The following is an 18,045-nucleotide window of genomic DNA, read 5'->3' on the forward strand; positions in this document are numbered from 1 at the left end:
AAGATCAATATGTACATAAGTTATTGTTCTTTGGCCGAAAGAGACATCAGAGTCTTCTATGATTCTACTGTTTGAACATAATAACAATGATAGCCTCAAAAAGAAGTTGATATTTAGTAGTTATAAAACTATGCAAAACTTGCAAACAGGAAGATGGAAGAAAGCCAACCTCAGCTTCTTATCTTTCAACTCTGCCTATGATTTAACAGATATTCTCACCTGTAAGAATAACAGAGCGAGGCAGGATGTGCTCTGAGAACCAAGTAACATAATAATTCAACTTTCTGGAGTGAACAGAGCAGACATGCTCACTGGTCTTGCTTGGTGCTGGTGTCCAGAGAAGAAATATACTAAATGAATGATCACCAATGCACGTATATCTCTTACATCGTGATTTGTGCTGAGAAAGAAAAGAACAGGCTCTGTGAGGCCTACACATAATGGGGAATTTAATTGGTATCAGAGTCTCAGGGAAGGTCTGTTAAAAGGAGACACTGATGTAGGCTTTAGCTAGGCAGAAAGAGGCAAGAGCTATTTTATTCAAAAGCATGAAATCTGTAGAAGTCCAGTGAGAGAAAACCTTGACAAGTCTAAGAAAGACTAGTGGGGCTAAAAGCACGGTGAAGAGGCAGAGTGATACAAAATGAGGCTGGAGAAGAAGAGCCGGGTCAGGTCACTTGTCCTAAGCCAAAGGAGGGCCTGTGAAGAGATTTAAACAGGAAATGACAGAATAACAATGACAGTAATATTTCTACAGCTCTTTAAACTTTCATAACACCATCTCATTTTATCTTCACAATAACACCATCTGATAGATACCATTACGGAAGCAGGACACCCATCAGAGAATAAATATGTTTTTTATAGTGACAGTGTGTCAGTAAGCACCTTGAATCCTTACAGAGCCTCCACTCCCACTCCCATTCCCACCCCGTGCAAGAAGGGTAGGTGAGGGTACCTTGAGTCACTCAGGGAATCTTCCCTGGGAGCTAACGTACCCCTGAGTCACTGAGGAGAACCTTCCTTAGAAGGATAGGTGATTAACCTCACTGCCTGGGGAAAGGGAGGAAAGAATGAGAGTGTCTGCATTTGGAGTCTGGAAAAGGGGCCACCTGCCTGATTCTGGGAGTCTGTGAAGTGGTGAGTGTCTGAAGAGATCCTGACCCAGGGCTTCCAGGCCTCTTGGCATCAGGAAAATGGCTGTGCACAGGGCTAAAAGAGCACAATATCAAGAGCTCTGCCCTGAGAACCAAGTGGGGTACCCTGGCTGAGCCAAGCAGTGTGGGCTCCTCCGTCAGAGGGGCTGATATGCGAAGCAGGCTTAGCAGTGGGTCAGCATTACTGGGCAGGGTGAGGATCAGTTTTCAATAGCACCCATGAGGCTCTGAGAGGCAGCAGCAGACCATGGGGCTCTTCCCTTTTGGGTGTGGTAGCTGCACTGACCACCTCTCCTTCCGCACTACCTATATCCCAGGGTGTTCTTGGACAATTCGGGAGGAAAGAGAAGTCCCAAGAGAAAGACAGCGGACTTCTTTCTGATAAGGCATGTGGGGACAGATATGATTGCAATGTGTGCTCCAGTTCATAGCGACTATAATACTATCTAAACCTGGCAAATGAAAGAGCAGAACTGGGACTAGAATGAAAAACTTCACGTTCTTTCCACTATGCTGTGATCCTCACTTGGGAAGGAACTTTTAAATCAAATGAGAGAGATAAAATACAACAGATTCACCCCCGATGCCTCCACACCCACACATAGAGGCACACTGCCGTCTTAATATTTATATAGTTGGAAATGTTCCACAGCATTCCAAAATGCTGCTCCTGATTTCAATAGCTGGTTTTAAGTTCCCGTCCCTTTGAATTTCCACAGTACTTTGTTTAGAACTCTCTTACAGTACTTATTTCACTCTATCTCTTATGACCCTCATTTGTATACCTGTCTTATCTCTCCTCCTATAGTATAAATAACTTGAGGTCAGAGGCTGGTCTGAACTTATCTCGTAACTCCTGCAGTCACTGGCTCTGGATCTTACACATCGCAGGTGCCCCATAGTTTAGTTAAAATAAATAATTAAGATCTTGTCTGCCTCCTCACATCCACCAATGACAGGGGGTGGCTGGGAAAAACAAAGACAAAAATGAAGAGATACCAATTTAAAGAAAATGGTTAAATGTTAATGTGAAAAGCCTGCTTATTTGTGTATCTCTAAGCCATACAAGATTTATGCAAAAATTTGTGCCTTTCAAAATTTTCATACAATTACATGAGTTCATTAAGAAAAACAAGATCACAGACTATCCTTGAGAGGCGCTGTCAGAGGCTTTAGAGACAGCATAAAACACAGGGGTTTTCTTTTGTTTGATTTTAACTCGGTCATACACATGTGCACCATCTCAAAGGCAGGACTGAACTTAGAAGAACTGTGACGAAAAGGGTGTAGAACCACTGGCAAATGCAGTGAGCGTATGTATACACACTGAAATACTGGTGAGCAAATACCCTCCAGCAGTCACAAAAGGAAGCCAAATTTGGGAAAAACCTTTGGGTCATCAGAACTTCTTACCAGGACGAGCTAGAGAATGTCAACACATAACCATATTCATAAACTGATATGTCTTATCCCTCAGAGGGTAGTAGGTTGGGTCTGGGGAAAAAGTAACGTGGAAACCTAGGCCAAGAAAGCACGTAACAGGTGAGATCCTGGTCTAAAGCAGGAGACAAACAAAATTAAACGAAGTGAAAGCAGAACAAAGTCAAAGGATGAAGGAAGAAACAAATACACCAAGGACACAAATAACCTCAAATACACGAAGACAGAACGGCATGTGTACACCAATGCCATCAAAACCAGAAGCTGCAGCAATGTGCCAAAGCAAAAGATGTGGGTCCAAGAGAAGACGCCACCGTTGAATGTCAAGGGCAATTTTAAATAGCGGAGAGTTGCAAAACAGCTGAGGTAGGGCTCCTCTCAGACCCATGCAGAAAAGGGAGGCCTCCCAGTTCACGCAACAGTACATAATTGGGCTGTTGTGGAGATCATACGATTAGCTGGCTGCTTAACAGCCAAAATGAAGAACTAAGGTCTTGGAAAGCTTTTAGATTGATAGAAATTATCTTTGTACAAATTTTGAACAATCCTTAAATAGAAATGTTAGGATAAAGAATTCTGATTAAACATGGCAGAATGAATACTTCTACCTATCCCTATTCCTATTCCTTCCCAATACACCACCAGAATGATAATGAAGGCCTGTGCAGGACAAGAAGACAATAGATTCAGAGAGATTCAGGTAGAGAGATGGCACCAAGAGTCATTTCTACAAAAACAATAATAAAACTGACAAATTAACTGGAGAAAAAGAAAGGAAACGTAATCCTAGTAAACCAAGTGACTTAGCTGTGAACAATATTTACATAATCACAATAACGTAAACACTGAATGCTGACTTAAACAACAAAAAAAGTAATATACTGAGCGTACAGCCCAGAATGAGTATGAGAAGGGAGATGTGAAGGAAGTAGTAATGGGAAAAAGGGTGTCTGTGTGGTTGAGGGAGGAAATATGTAAGAGAGAAAACTCCAATCTTTTATAGTAGGAAATGAATAAATAATGCTTCAAATTGAAGCAAAGTCAAGAAATAGCAGTAAAACATTACTTAGAAATACAAAGGTGGGGCCAGCCCCGTGGTTTAGCGGTCAAGTGCGCGCACTCCGCTACTGGTGGCCCGGGTTCAGAGCCCGGGTGCGCACTGACGCACACCTTCTCCGGCCATGCTGAGGACACGTCCCACATACAGCAACTAGAAGCATGTGCAACTATGATATGCAACTATCTACTGGGGCTTTGGGGGCGGGGCGGGGGGAAAGGAGGAGGATTGGCAATAGATGTTAGCTCAGAGCCGGTCTTCCTCAGCAAAAAGAGGAGGATTAGCACGGATGTTAGCTCAGGGCTGATCTTCCTCACAAAAGAAAAAGAAAAGAAAAGAAAAGAAATACAAAGGTAAATGCCAGAAGAAACAGTTGAAAGAAGTAGTCTCTAAGAAAGACGAGGACATTGTTTATTTCTGTTATGATTACAAACCTTGTAGTACTATTTGACTATTTAAAATAGATGCATTAATTTCATTTAAAAATAAAAATTAAATAAAGAGAAATGCTAAATCCGAGATGAGAATCTACATACTGTGCACAGTCTCTTGAGGTTAAGTAGATCTAAATTAAAAGATTTATTGAGGGTGGAGACAAGTTGCCAGGACCAATCACTCTCCAATCTGTAGAATAATCCGCTTCCTTCATTACCTTTCATTACGTTCATCTTCACAGATGTTTAACAAAGGAGGTCCTAGAAATTCTAAATGTTCTTTTTGTTCAGTTCCACAAACATTTACAGAACATCTACTATATGCCAAGCACTAATGCTAGAAACTGGGGACATGAAGAACAAAAATAATAATAAAAAAAGAATGTTCCTGATTTTGAAGTCCTTAAGAGTCCAGTAGGGGAGTAAAACACACGAACAAACCATAATCCACAGGGCAGTCAGAGACAGCTTTTTAAAAATGCAACTCAGGTAATGGGGGTGGGGACTGTTTTTGATGGGGCTGGTCAAGGAAGGCTTCTCTGTGGAAGTTCTAGTTGAGCAAACCCCTAGTAGACTGAGAGAGCAAGCCAGGGGTTCACGGGCAGACTCGTCAGTCTTGTCCAATGCTGTCTGCCACCCGGTGTCTCAAAAGTACTTGGAACACAGGAGGCACTTAGTAAATACGTGTTGGTCTGAGGTTCTGTCAGTAACCACTGTATCATCAGAATAAACTTTTCTATTAAAGCTAGTTGGAATTATCAGTTACTTATATCCAAAGTATCTTAAAGATTAGACCACAGGATCAGTCCAGGGAAGTTGCCTCCCTACACAAAACCTTCGATTTTCCTGCATCTCCAAGAGCAGCCAAGAGTGACTAATTTACAGAGGAGTTAGAGCGTGTGTGGTATGCAAATTCAATTCTTTGGGCCATGCCAAAAGAGAGCTAATTTCTGGCCCCTTCTCCCTGCAAATCTGCTAATTGAGGCATGTGGGAAGCCTTACATCCGGGCTCTAGCAGCTTCCAACTACTGAAAGATGTTCTAAGGGCTATTCCTTCTGAAGAGCATATGGCTCAGAATGAGTAGGAAATGCGAACTTGTCATACCTTCATTTCTTCCATGCCTCTCATAGTGAGAACATCTTGAGACCCTGAGTATGATTTTAACCTTTATCAAGATATGAATTTTTCATGCAGCATGGCAGTTAAATACCAGATAAAGCTTGGGTTTTGTTTAACTAAAGAAACAACAATCAGTTCCAATGTTGGGAAGTTTTAAGTGATTTTCAAGGATAATTTTGACACATCAGATTTTTGTCATTCAGTGACTTTAGAATCTAACTCCTGTAATGCTAGTGAATTAAACTATGGTTATTATTAACCAAAATTGTCCTCACTCAATTTCCACTATTTAATTTCTAAGTATGTTCTTCAACCTTGTGTTCTCTTCCGTATCTCCCCATTCTCCCTGTTACATTGTTAATTTTTTTCTGAAGTCCTACTTTAAAGATTTACATAACATTTGAGCAAAGAAACCTAAAATATACATAAATATGCAACCCAAGATAACTCAACTCCAAATCAATTCCAGACAGAAAACTATTCACTAAATTTTTAGATAATATAAATTTTTAGATAAGCATCTGCACATAATTGTTCTAGTAATACAATGTTGCAGGCAGTATTAATTTTTTATTTCAGAAGAGATTAGTGGAGAATGTTATACATTACACTCAAGTAGCCCTCCTCACAATGAAGCCTCTCACAATTGGAGTGAATGAACTCTAACAAGGTAATAGAGTTGGAACAGGTTGAATCCCTCTAGAAGTAAGAAGTAGAAAACTCCTACCAAAGTGTTAAAATGACTTTTATTTCATTTAACCCTATATCAGAAATTAATATAAGTTAGTAAGTTTAAAATTTGCATTCCAATGTCATTAAAAAAAAAAATCAAACTAAATGCCTTCTTCAAAATCTACAGAGATATATGGGGTAAATATGCCAAGGGGTAATCTCTTCCTGTACTCAGAACCCACATAATATAGATTACCCAGCCCTACAAACAATCCGTTTCTGGGAAAAATATGAATAGACTCAAGAACAAAGGTGGGCAAAGAAAGGGATAAACATGAATTGAGAGCATTCGCCACTAAGAAGCACTCACTAAAATATGTAACTACTATAGCATGGACTTTAGGAAGAAGGAAATTGAACTGAGAGAAGGCAGTGAGATTTACAAAGGAACAGTTAACAAAGAAACGAATATTAATGACTGTTAACTACATACAATAATAATAATACTTGATAATTGAGGGGGTATGTAAACAAGGTGGTACTAAAAAGTAAGACAAGGAGTAGTGGTGGTCAACATTAAAGTATTTTTAAAGTCTTTGTCGGGAGGAGGATTAAGATGTCTAATAGCTCTAGACAATTTAGATAAAAAGAAAAAAAGCCTTAGGATAAAAAAACACTACAGGGACAAAGACAGTTACTCATGATAAAAGGAACAATTTGCAAAGAAAGACATAATAATTTTTAATTTGTGTGTACCTAGTAACATAGCTTTAAAACATATAAAGCAAACTTGACAGAACTACAAAGAAAACTGACAAACCCAGTCATGGTACAGATTTTTCAACACACTTCTATCAGAATTGATAGATCAAACAGTCAACAAGTCAGTAAGAACAGAAAAGATCTAAACAATACAATTGACTACGTTGAATTAATGGACCAGAACCATCCACTCAACAAATAAAACACAAATAGATGAGTTACAGAAATTTACCAAACACTAGGCGTGTCTTAACAAATAACAAAGACTTGATTTTGCACAGGCATGTGCTCGGACCACAGGGAAATTAAGAAACACTTACCTCAGAAAGAAGACAGAAAAATCTAAGCATACAACTCAAGAAACTAAGAAAAAGTACAAAATAGTAAACAAAAAGAGTACAAAGGAAGAAATATGCATAGGAGCTAAAAATGATAAATCAGAAAATAAAAATATACTAACAAAAAGATCAATAAAATCAAAACCTTGTTCTTTGAAAAGATAAACTTCTGGAAGACTGATCAAGAGAAAAAAGATAAGAGATACAAGTAAACAATATAAACAAAGCAAAGGCTTTAAAAAATAATGATAATATTATGAATAACAAAAACAATAAATTTGAAAACTTATACAAAATAGACAATTTCCTAGAAAAATTAAACTTACCAAAACTGGCTCATGAAGAAACAGAAAACTGATAGAACTTGGTAACAGATAAGAGACAGGAAATGAAGGAGACTGAAGGATGACTTTAAGTCGCTAACTTGTTGAGCTTATGGATATGAGCTCTGTTTACTCAGAAGGGGAAAGCTAGAAGAGAAGCATAGGAGCAGGTTGGATGTCATTTCAGTTAGTTTTTTGTTTTGTGTGTGTGTATGTGTAGGGAGGGGTTGGTGCTGGTGGTAGGGATGGTGTGTGGAGTGTTAAATTTCATGGACATGTTTGGATATGTTGAAATGGAGGTTCCTTTAAGATATATAAATGGAGATGTTAAATATGCAGCTGCATCTATGGATCAGGAACTCAGGAGAGATCTGAGTTGAAGATACACATTTGGGAATTACCCGTATTTATTTATTTATTTTTGCTGAGGAAGATTTGTCCTGAGCTAACATCTGTTGCCAATCTTCCTCTATTTTGTATGTGGGCCACCACACAACATGGCCACTGACAGACCAGCAGTGTAGGTCCGTGCCTGGGAACCGAATCCAGGCCACCAAAGCAGAGCATGCCGAACTTAACCACTAGGCTACCAGGGCTGGCTCAAATTACCTGTACTTAAAAGACAATTAAAGCCACAGGTATGGCTTAAATACTCTAGAGAGACAGAGCATTGGTTCTCAAAGTGTGGTCCCAGAATAAGCAATCTCAGCATCACCTGAGAACTTGAGAGAAATGCAAATTCTCGGGCTCATCCTGGACCTACTGAATCAGAAACCCTGAGGATGGGGTCCTGCAATCTGTGTATTAACAAGCCCTCCAGTGATTCTGAAGCAGGCTAAAATTTGAGAACCACTGATACAAAGCGAGCTGTCAACAGGGCTTGGGGCCTTGCCTTGAGAATTCCAACATTTAACAGAGGAGGATGAGCCTGCAAGGATGAGTAGGAGCAACATGAAGAGGAGAGTAAGGAAAGGAGGAGAGTGTTTCAAGAGGTAGAGTGGTAAATATTACTGAGATATCACTTATGATAGCTCCAGAAGGGACTGGAAAGGCTGAGAAGCGAGCGGGAGATGAGAAAATAGGACTAAGTGCAGACAGTTCTGAGCAGTTTGATCATAAAGGGGAGATGGAGAAAGTAGAGAGGAGAGCGAGTGACAAGAGAGGATTTTTTTAACAGAACAGTAATGAGCATGATGAACTGCTGAGGGTAAGAATCTGGTTGAGAGGGAGAGTGTGACTGTACAAGAGAGACGGGGTACTGACAGCAATGGCATACCCAGGGGGCAATGCAGCTGTCTGCATCGGCAGGAGGAGCATTTTATTCCTTACAGGGTTTAGAACTGCTACACATGGTGACAATAAAAAGCAGACCAATGTTTTGTTGGTTTTATTATTGTTTTTAATTTTCTACAGACACTGCACCCCTTATTGCCTGAACCGGGGGTGGCCCACTCCCACTGCCCTGTCCTCAATGTGACTGACAATAGTATAAAGTTTCTGAAAAGGGAGGAGAGGACGGGATCCAAAGCACAGGTGGAAGGACTGTCCTTGGATAAGAGGGACAGATCACCTTTTTAACCAGAAGGAAAGAGGTAAACGTGACAGGCATAGATGTGGCAAGTTTGAAGTCTGGTAGCAGGAAGCTGAAGGAGCTACCATCAAATGGCTTCTATTTCCCCCATGAGGTCATCTGCAAGACCATCCCCACTGTGAGACAACTATGTCGCATTCTCTTGGCCTACTGCAATTAAACGTCTGATTCGTCAAATCCATACTCACTAAGCAACCCTCTATTTGTGATTTGGCTCCCCATGTAGGCCTGCCCATGGGGCAAGAATGTGCTGACCACACAGACTTGAGTACGTCTCAGTGGTTTCTCATAGTAAATTGATAAACTGGTTTTTGAACATGATTTGGTTTCTATGTAGCCTGACTACAGATAACAGACAGATCATGATCCTTTTTAGTTATATTTCTTACTAAGTTATTTTCTCAGAATCTGCTTGCTTTTGCACAAAATGACTCAAGTAAACCTTTGGGCCTTCACAGGCAGGAGCCAGATCCACAATTAGGCAGCCAATCAGAGTACTCTGCTTCTCTGGCATGCCTTGCTCAGCAAAAGCTGGCTTTTCATTAGCTGTCACTTGCCCAATTTCTATCTCTTCTCTCTCAATTCGTTTCTACATCCATCTGTTCATTAAGATATTTTAAATTGGCTGCCACTGCAGTGACCTACTAGTTTTTGTAACAAGGAATTTCCAAGAATAATGCAGGAACTATAACAAGGTCCTCGGTGAAATATATTGATATACCACCATTATTCATTTATTTATTCCATTATTCATTCAACAAATATCTACAGACTATACACCCTGTGCAAGGCTTGATATTAAAACCATGGGGGATACAAAGTCCTCAAGGTATTTATAATGCAGAACTAAAAGCAATTAGTTCCACAAAGAACAGGCTTGTGGAAACAAACTTGGATTGCAGAGGGGAAATTAGAAATAAAGAAAAAATTCCTATTAGTAAAAGTGATTAAAGCAGAAACAGGCTATCAAAGGAAATCCTGGAATCCGAGTAACTTAAAAAATATGATGACTTAGAGACAGACAGCCTTGTCTAGAGGCAAAGCTTACAACAATCCCTCTGGAATTAAGCACAAAAGTGACTCAGGACTTTCTGATATATAAAGAACACACCAGTCTCTTTGCAGAAGGAATAAGTCAGGCTGTGAATTAATTTAAAAGTTTACTTAGGGTTCTTACCCCGAAATCCTCAGGCACTACAATCCTTGAGCTGCCTTGCAACACTGAATCTGTCCTTCCTTCTTATCTTTGCTCCCCCTGCTCCTCCATCACAGTTCACGCTCAGGCATAAATAAGATGCAGTTTTTCCATGACCTGGAATTTTCTGCCATTGAATCATGTCGACAAGCACAGACCCAGTATCACCCAAGGTCTGTGTAAATGATTTGATGACCTTGGGTATTTTAAAAGTGCCTAACACATAGCAGATGCTCAATTAAGATTCATTTCCTCCTTTCTTTCCTTCCGTTTTTTCTCTCCCCTGGTGAGGAAGGGAGGGAAAAAACAGGAACCAAGAAAAGACAGATCTCCTACACGATAACATTTTTTGGTGTAAAAATACTGAAAAGGTTTAAACCACTTCTCATTGCCTACCTTGTGTCTGCGGGATGTAGGGAGACAGGAGTTTTGACCTTTTCTTTTCATATCCCTTCTGTGTGATGTCCCCTAAAATAGCAAGAAACAGAAATAGGTTACGCATTATTCTTACTCTGCGGTTGTTCACTGTAAAAAAAAAAATTAATTACAGAGTGTTACAAAATTACCACATGGAGAGTAGGAAAAAACGTATAGTTCTTTGCCAAGGATTTTGCCATGTGTGATTTCCCACAGGCTTGGAGCTGACTTCTTGTGGAAAATTGTAGGGCTTGTCCCTACACCAGTCTAGCACAGCAATATGCTGCATACCCTGTCAGAGATTCCCGCGTTCGAGGCACCCCTCGTTGCCTTGGTATTTAAGATACACCAAAATGGAATGCTGCAGGGCTGGCAGACAAATGATCTCTCCAAAGTTTCAGTTTCACCAAGTGAATGCAATTGATTTGGGAGGTATTCAATTACACTGCTGTATAGAACCACATAAAATCAAAAATCTAGTTAAGGGGCGACGTCAAGGTTCAGGCACTGGGATGCGATATTTGAAAGACTCTTCTGCACCCTAGTATCTATGCTGGAACCCGGGGCAGGAATTCCCACACTCTCTCCCCTCAGTTCACTGGTTTGTAATATTTATATACACATATGTCTTTTTCACAAGGTTAAATAAGAAAGTATACATGAAGCACACAAAAAGTACATATACAATAAATGCAATAAGGGTAAATTGATTAAGAGAGGAGAAAACATGTGGTCCAAGTGTCAAGCAATATGCTAGGTACCAAAGAAAGGGCAGCAAATGGATGGATAGAGAGCAGAGTTGAAAGGAACAGGAAATGCAGGAGAACAAGGGGACATTCAAGGGAGAATGAGTAATTCAAAGCCCGGCGAATAAACATATGTGGTAAGGTGACACGATAGAGCACTGTTTTCCAAAAGAGAATTTTTTTTTTTAATTCACAGAAATCTTTATTTGCAAGTCAAAATCTAGAATAAAAAGGAATTTATATATTCAGACTTACAACATTTACTTAGTATATAGTCAATTTGGAGGAAAAAGTATATTTGGATGGACACACAGATTTGACATCAAGGGTGATGAATGTCAGTTGCTGTTGGCCTCAGCATCTGACTGATGGAGTACATGGTGCAGAGGTAGCAGAGCTCACTGAAGGGCTTAAGCAAGCGAGTAACACTTGCAGATCGCAGAGTATAAAAGTTCTCTCTTCCTGAGAACAGGACCAAGGGTAGATACTGGTTGTTGCACCAGTGCTACTACAGTGATCTGGGCAAGTTAGTAGTAGCTTAAATTAAAGATAGTGGTAGGGGCTGGCCCCGTGGCATAGCGGTTGAGTGTGCGCGCTCCGCTGCTGGTGGCCCGGGTTCGGATCACGGGCGTGCACCGATGCACCGCTTGTCAGGCCATGCTGTGGCAGCGTCCCATATAAAAAGTGGAGGAAGATGGGCACAGATGTTAGCCCAGGGCCAGTCTTCCTCAGCAAAAAGAGGATTGGCAACAGATGTTAGCTCAGAGCCGGTCTTCCTCAGCAAAAAGAGGAGGATTAGCATGGATGTTAGCTCAGGGCTGATCTTCCTCACACACACAAAAAAAGCGGTAGAAGGAATAAAAAGAAGTGAATAGGGCTGGCCCCGTGGCTTAGTGGTTAAGTGCGCGCGCTCCACTACTGGCGGCCCGGGTTCGGATCCCGGGCGCGCACCAACACACCGCTTCTCTGGCCATGCTGAGGCCGCGTCGCATATACAGCAACTAGAAGCATGTGCAGCTATGACATACAACTATCTACTGTGGTGTTGGGGGGGAAAAATAAATAAACAAAATCTTTAAAAAAAAAAAAAAAAAGAAGTGAATAGATTGAAAGAGACATTAGGGAGGAAGACTGGATAGGATTTGACGACTGGTTAGATGTATGGTAGAAGATTTCTGGCTTGAGCAACCAGGCAGATGGTGGGTGACATTCTTTGACAGAAAAATACAGCAAGAAGTGAGTGTTTGGTGGGTTGAAGATGAGCATTGAGCTTAGGAAAGGCCCATGAGACACACAGATGTCCAATCAACAGTTGGGTATATGGCTCTAGAACTCAGGAAAGAGATACAGATTTGGAATCATCAGGATATAGTTGAAAAATAAATTGATACAAGCTCTTTGCAGTAATTTGGCAATTTCTATCAAAGTTTTGATCCACCAACTGCACTTCTAGGAATTTATTCAGTGAAAATATTCACACAGGTGCACAAAAATCAATATAAGAATATTCCCTGACCCATTCTTTGTAATGAAAAGACTGGAAGGACTCTAGATGCTTACATTATAGACCCTCTATATCAGTGGCTCTCAACTAGGAGTGATTTTGCCCCCCAGGGGATAACGGACAATGTCTGGAGACATTTCTGTCACAACTGGAGGAAGGGGCACTACTGGCATCTAAGGGACAGAGGCCAGGGATGCTGCTAAGCCTCTTGCAATGCACAGGACAGTCCCACAACAAAGAATTATCCAACCCAATAGTGGGTTGGGGATGCCAATAGTGTTGAGGATGAGAAACCTTGATCTACCTAACAATACGTGGGTATTCCAAACGTACTGGCACAGGAAGATGTCTAAAATATATTAATGGTAAAAGGCAAGCTGCACACCAGTAGCTATAATAGGAGCTAACTGTGTAAAAAATAGTAATAGATATGTTTGCATATATGTGGGAAATAGTATGGAAGGCTGTACGTATATATACTAAATTAATGTTTATCCTTGGGGGAACAGAAGTATGGGGGGAATTTTCACTTGTTTTATACACTTTAACAGAGTTTGATTTAAAAAAACAAGCCTGAATGATTTGTCTAATCTCAAAAATAAAGATTTTTTTCATTAAGAATGAATGGTTCTATAAATATATATTTGTTAACATGATAAGATGGTCACAGTATATAACAGGAAAACAGTATATAACAGGAAAAATGCACAATACTAAACAGTTTACACAGTATATTCAATTTCTTGAATAATAGTATCTTTCTGTGTGTGTGTGTGTGTGTGTGAGGAAGATCAGCCCTGAGCTAACATCCATCCCAATCCTCCTCTTTTTGCTGAGGAAGACTGGCCCTGAGCTAACATCTATTGCCAATCCTCTTCCTTTTTTCCCCTCTTTGTCCCCAAAGCCCCAGTAGATAGTTCTATGTCACAGCTGCACATCCTTCTAGTTGCTGTATGTGGGACGCCACCTCGACAAGCGGTGCGCGCCCAGGGTCCGAACCCAGGCCGCCAGTAGCAGAGCGCGCACACTTAACCGCTAAGCCACGGGGCCAGCCCCCCTGGAATGATAATATCTTAACACATATACGTATGCATAGAAAAAAACCTGGATTTTTCTACACTGAAATAGTAACAGTGGTTAGCTATGGCTTGCAAGATTATGAATTGGTTTTAGCTTTTTTTCCTTTTTGCTTGCCTGTATTTTCTAATTTTTCCACAATGAACATCCATTATTTCAAGAAACGATCAATATTTTAAAACTGCAATCATGACCACTTATTAAACTATACAAATTTAATTACAATGGTCTTGCATCTCTGTTTCTCTAGTGAAATAAGAGAAACAGTGTATTTTTTGGAAATAAAATCCAAAGCTTGCCAAATTAGCAAACTGAAGAGTTTAGGTCATCTCCTACAATGCCCACACAGGACATGTGTCTTATATTGCAAAAGAAACAATGAAGCATTCTCCTGTCTCATTCTCTGCTCCCAAACTCCCCTACCTCCAAGACACACACACTCTCTCTCTCTCTCCCTCCCTCCCTCCCTCCCTCCCTCCCTCTCTCCCTCTCTCTCTCTCTCTCCCTGAAGGACAAAGGTCACTTCTGCTGGTTCAGAACACATCTGATAAAGTGCAAGGCCTTTAAAAGCTTTCCTTAGTGCTTAGGGTCTCAATCCTTCACTGTCAGTCACTGATCGTGGGAGGACAAACTGTTAGACTTGGTATCTTGGACATTAATCAACTACTAACCATCTCAGGTTTTGAAAAAAGTCAATCAAGAGGCTCTGATTCATCAGCCATGCCAATTAGCTCCATTAGATCCATAAACGTTAAGGAGACCTAGGAGAAGATGAACTGCAATGAGAATGTGAGGCCTATGGTGATGAGCCACGTAATAACTTAGAAATGCCCTCCCCCTTTTCTCTGACCACCAGACCCTGCTCAAAAGTCACCTCCTCTGTGACGCCTGCCGCCACTTGTCAGTCACCTCCTCCCAGTGCCCCTAGAACTCTACACACAGATGCCGCTTAGCACATCACTGGTATTTTAATTACTTGTTTAAACATCTGTGTCCTTACTAGACTGTACACTTGAGGGCAGGGATTGTGTCTTGTTCATCTCTGTAGCTCGCCCACAGCCTGGCACAACAGACACTTGCTGAATGAGTGACTGCATGAATTAATAAGATGGGGGTCACAAGAGAACAATAAATCAAAGAGACATGAGTTCTTGGGTGGAAAAGTAGAAATGGGAGAAAAAGAGGTCTTTACATCAGCAAGAGCTGAAAAGCCCAGGGAGAGAAATTTAGTGAACCAAAAGTTTCCTGAAACTTGACAGCTAGACCTCAAAGGTAGCCAGGAAGACAATACTGGGCCGGCCTGAAGAGAGAACTAGCACACAAATCGGTGGGCACTACACACCGAGGGAACTCCACCAGATATCTATCGATGAATCCCTTAGCCAGAGAGCAAGACCAGACAGAGGAATTCAGTTACCCCACGTAACTAAATTTGTTATTTCACCTTTCTGCCATTGCCCACCTAGAGTCTGTGCCCTTATCATTCTCATCACCTGTAGTTAAGCAGTTTTTGCTGCACTAAAGCAGTGTTTTCTAAATGTGCCCAATTTTTAAAAACTACCTGAGGAATTTGTAAAGATACAAATCCCAGGCCCCTCCCACGAAGATTCTTATTCACAGAGTCTGGATTAAGATCTGGATACCGGTATTTCTAACAAGTGCCTTCCAATGAGTCTTGAAAATCTGGCAAGTTTGGAAATTGCTGCACTGAAGAACCACGTCTGGAGTGTGCCGGGTGGTTCTGCTGACTTGATGTGAGGAGGGTACACGAAAAAAGGGCAAGAGCGTTGTCTCGGCCGCAATACAGCCCCAAGGGAGAGCTCAGGGAGCTCACAGACACTAGTCACACCACAGACATTCTTACTCACAACAGATTTTTTGCCATCTGGCACACAAAACAAAAAGGAGTGCCATAACTATACCTGTATAAAATTTGCATTAAAATGGCACAGATCTAAGTTAAACCTGTTGTTCAAGTTTTTTGAGAACTAAACAAATAAAGGGAGGATTAGCCTATCCCTCCCACTAGGGTAACGTATTTCTCCACCCATGTGTACACTTAGATGAGCAGCCACTTCCAGGGGTCTGCAGTGCCTGGCAGGTGTGGAGCACCTGGCCTGATAAGAAGATACTGACCCAAACAACCAGGAGACAAGCTCTGGGCCCAAGCCCGGGGACCCACATGACTTGAGACTGTCTAGTTGCTTCGGCACTACCACAATCTTGACCAGCAACACCAGACATACGGAAAGATATACATGTGGGGCAGAACAGAAAGGAAATATGTTCCCAACTTCTCTCCTCGCCACCCGGGGTCAATGAAAGCAGCTTGGCACAGAGAATCCACAAATCATCTTCAAGGGCACCGACAGAGGGGGCTGGCAGGCCGTGTGTGGTTGCCAGCCACCCCAAGCCTCTTCAAGGTCACTGGTGACAGGATGAATAGTCCTAAAATCGGTTAGCCATTCCAGCGTATATTTATACCGATGAGGCGGCGCCACACTGTGGTTAACAACTTAAGAGTCTGAGCTAAACAGAACTACTAGATGGAGTACAGCCTTACCACTTCCTGACTACCTGACTCAACACAAGTTTTACTTAACCTCTTGATAAATCTCAGTTTCCATGTCTGTAAAATGCAGAACAATAACATCTACCTTGCAAAGTTTTTATTGTGATTAAAAGTACTTAGTATGGGGGGCTGGCCCCATGGCCTAGTGGTTAAGTTCAGCGCACTCCACTTCGGCAGCCTGGGTTAGGTTCCCAGGCGTGGACCTACACCACGTATCACCATGCTGTGGCAGCAACCAACATACAAAATAGAGAAGACTGGACACTGACGTTAGCTCAGGATAAATCTTCCTGAGCAAAAAAAAAGGACTTAGTATGGGGTCTGGGCTACAAGTATTTATTGAAAGCCTACTGAAGCCTATCCTACCAGCCAGGTGAGGGTAGTGGTAAGCAACTATGTCGCAAAGAGAGGAGATGAAGGAGCATTACTAATACTAAATAAGCATTAGTAAACAAGCATTACTAATACTCCATAATTAAGTGCCACGGGAGAGATGTACACCAAATGCAGTGTGGAACCCAGAAGGAAGCATCATGATCTCTGCCTGGGTAGGAAAAGGAAAGCTTTAGAACGGGTGACATTTGGTTTGGGTCTGGCCTTTCATTCTAATATCAGAAATATGACATAAACTCCGAAGGATTTAGTGGTTTCCTCTGCTGCTGATTGGCTCTGTAGGAGTATGGCCATATTTGGTAGTTCCTTTAGGATTCTTATCTCCCAGAGAGAAGGAGGGCAATGCTAAGTAATTTTCATAGATGACCTTGTGCAGCACCATGAGCAATTACGTGCTAAATAAACAGAGTTTGGGAAATTCTGTAAGGTCACCAAGTTACATGTATGTATAATCTTGATGGACAGAGAACAAGGGTTACAGTTCCAGCCATAAACTCTTTCTGTTCCAATGGAATAAAAGGGTATGTGTCACTGTAGCCCTGCCTCAAAGTCACACCTATCCAGTCAGAGGTGGCAACGGCTAGGGGGACTTTGGAGATGCCAGAAAAAACCTTTTTGAGCACCAAATGGATGACATGCCGAGTGTTAACCAAAGATGAATAAAATAGTACCCATGTCTTCAAGAAGCTCCCGGTCTAAACAACTGCAATAAAAGTGACAAGTGCTACACTAGATATTATGTACAAAGTCCTGTGGAAGCACAAAGGAAATAATGGTGATAAAAAATAATTATAATGGGGTCCGGGCCAGTGGCCTAGTGGTTAAGTTTGCAAACTCCACTTCAGCAGCCTGGGGTTCGTGGGTTCAGCTCCCAGGCGCAGATCTACACTCCACTCATTAAGCTATGCTGTGCCCGTGTACTATACAAAATAGAGAAAGACTGGCACAGTTGTTAGCTCAGGGACAATCTTCCTCAAGCAAACAAAAAAGAGGAAGATTGGCAACAGATGTTAGCTCAGGGCCAATCTTCCTCACCAAAAAATCTTCTTCTTTTTTTTTTTTTAAAGATTTTATTTATTCATTTTTTTCCCCCCAAAGCCCCAGTAGATAGTTGTATGTCATAGGTTCACATCCTTCTAGTTGCTGTACGTGGGACTCGGCCTCGGGTTGGACGGAGAAGTGGTGCCTTGGGGCGTGCCCGGGATCCGAACCCGGGCCGCCAGCATCAGAGCACGCGCACTTAACCG

The 18,045-nt window shown here is 41.5% G+C and overlaps 1 protein-coding gene across 3 annotated transcripts in view; it reads right to left on the reverse strand.

The window, feature by feature from the left end:
* DIP2B (disco interacting protein 2 homolog B) overlaps positions 1–18,045 on the reverse strand; it is a 205,228-nt gene that overhangs the window by 99,306 nt on the left and 87,877 nt on the right. For all 3 annotated transcript variants that reach the window (XM_058558284.1, XM_058558283.1, XM_058558282.1), the window contains exon 2: positions 10,486–10,557. In XM_058558284.1, coding sequence (XP_058414267.1) covers positions 10,486–10,557 — 72 coding nt within the window. The remainder of the gene's footprint in view (positions 1–10,485; positions 10,558–18,045) is intronic.

Source organism: Diceros bicornis, chromosome 17 (assembly GCF_020826845.1).
Source record: "Diceros bicornis minor isolate mBicDic1 chromosome 17, mDicBic1.mat.cur, whole genome shotgun sequence".
Classification (NCBI taxonomy): domain Eukaryota; kingdom Metazoa; phylum Chordata; class Mammalia; order Perissodactyla; family Rhinocerotidae; genus Diceros; species Diceros bicornis.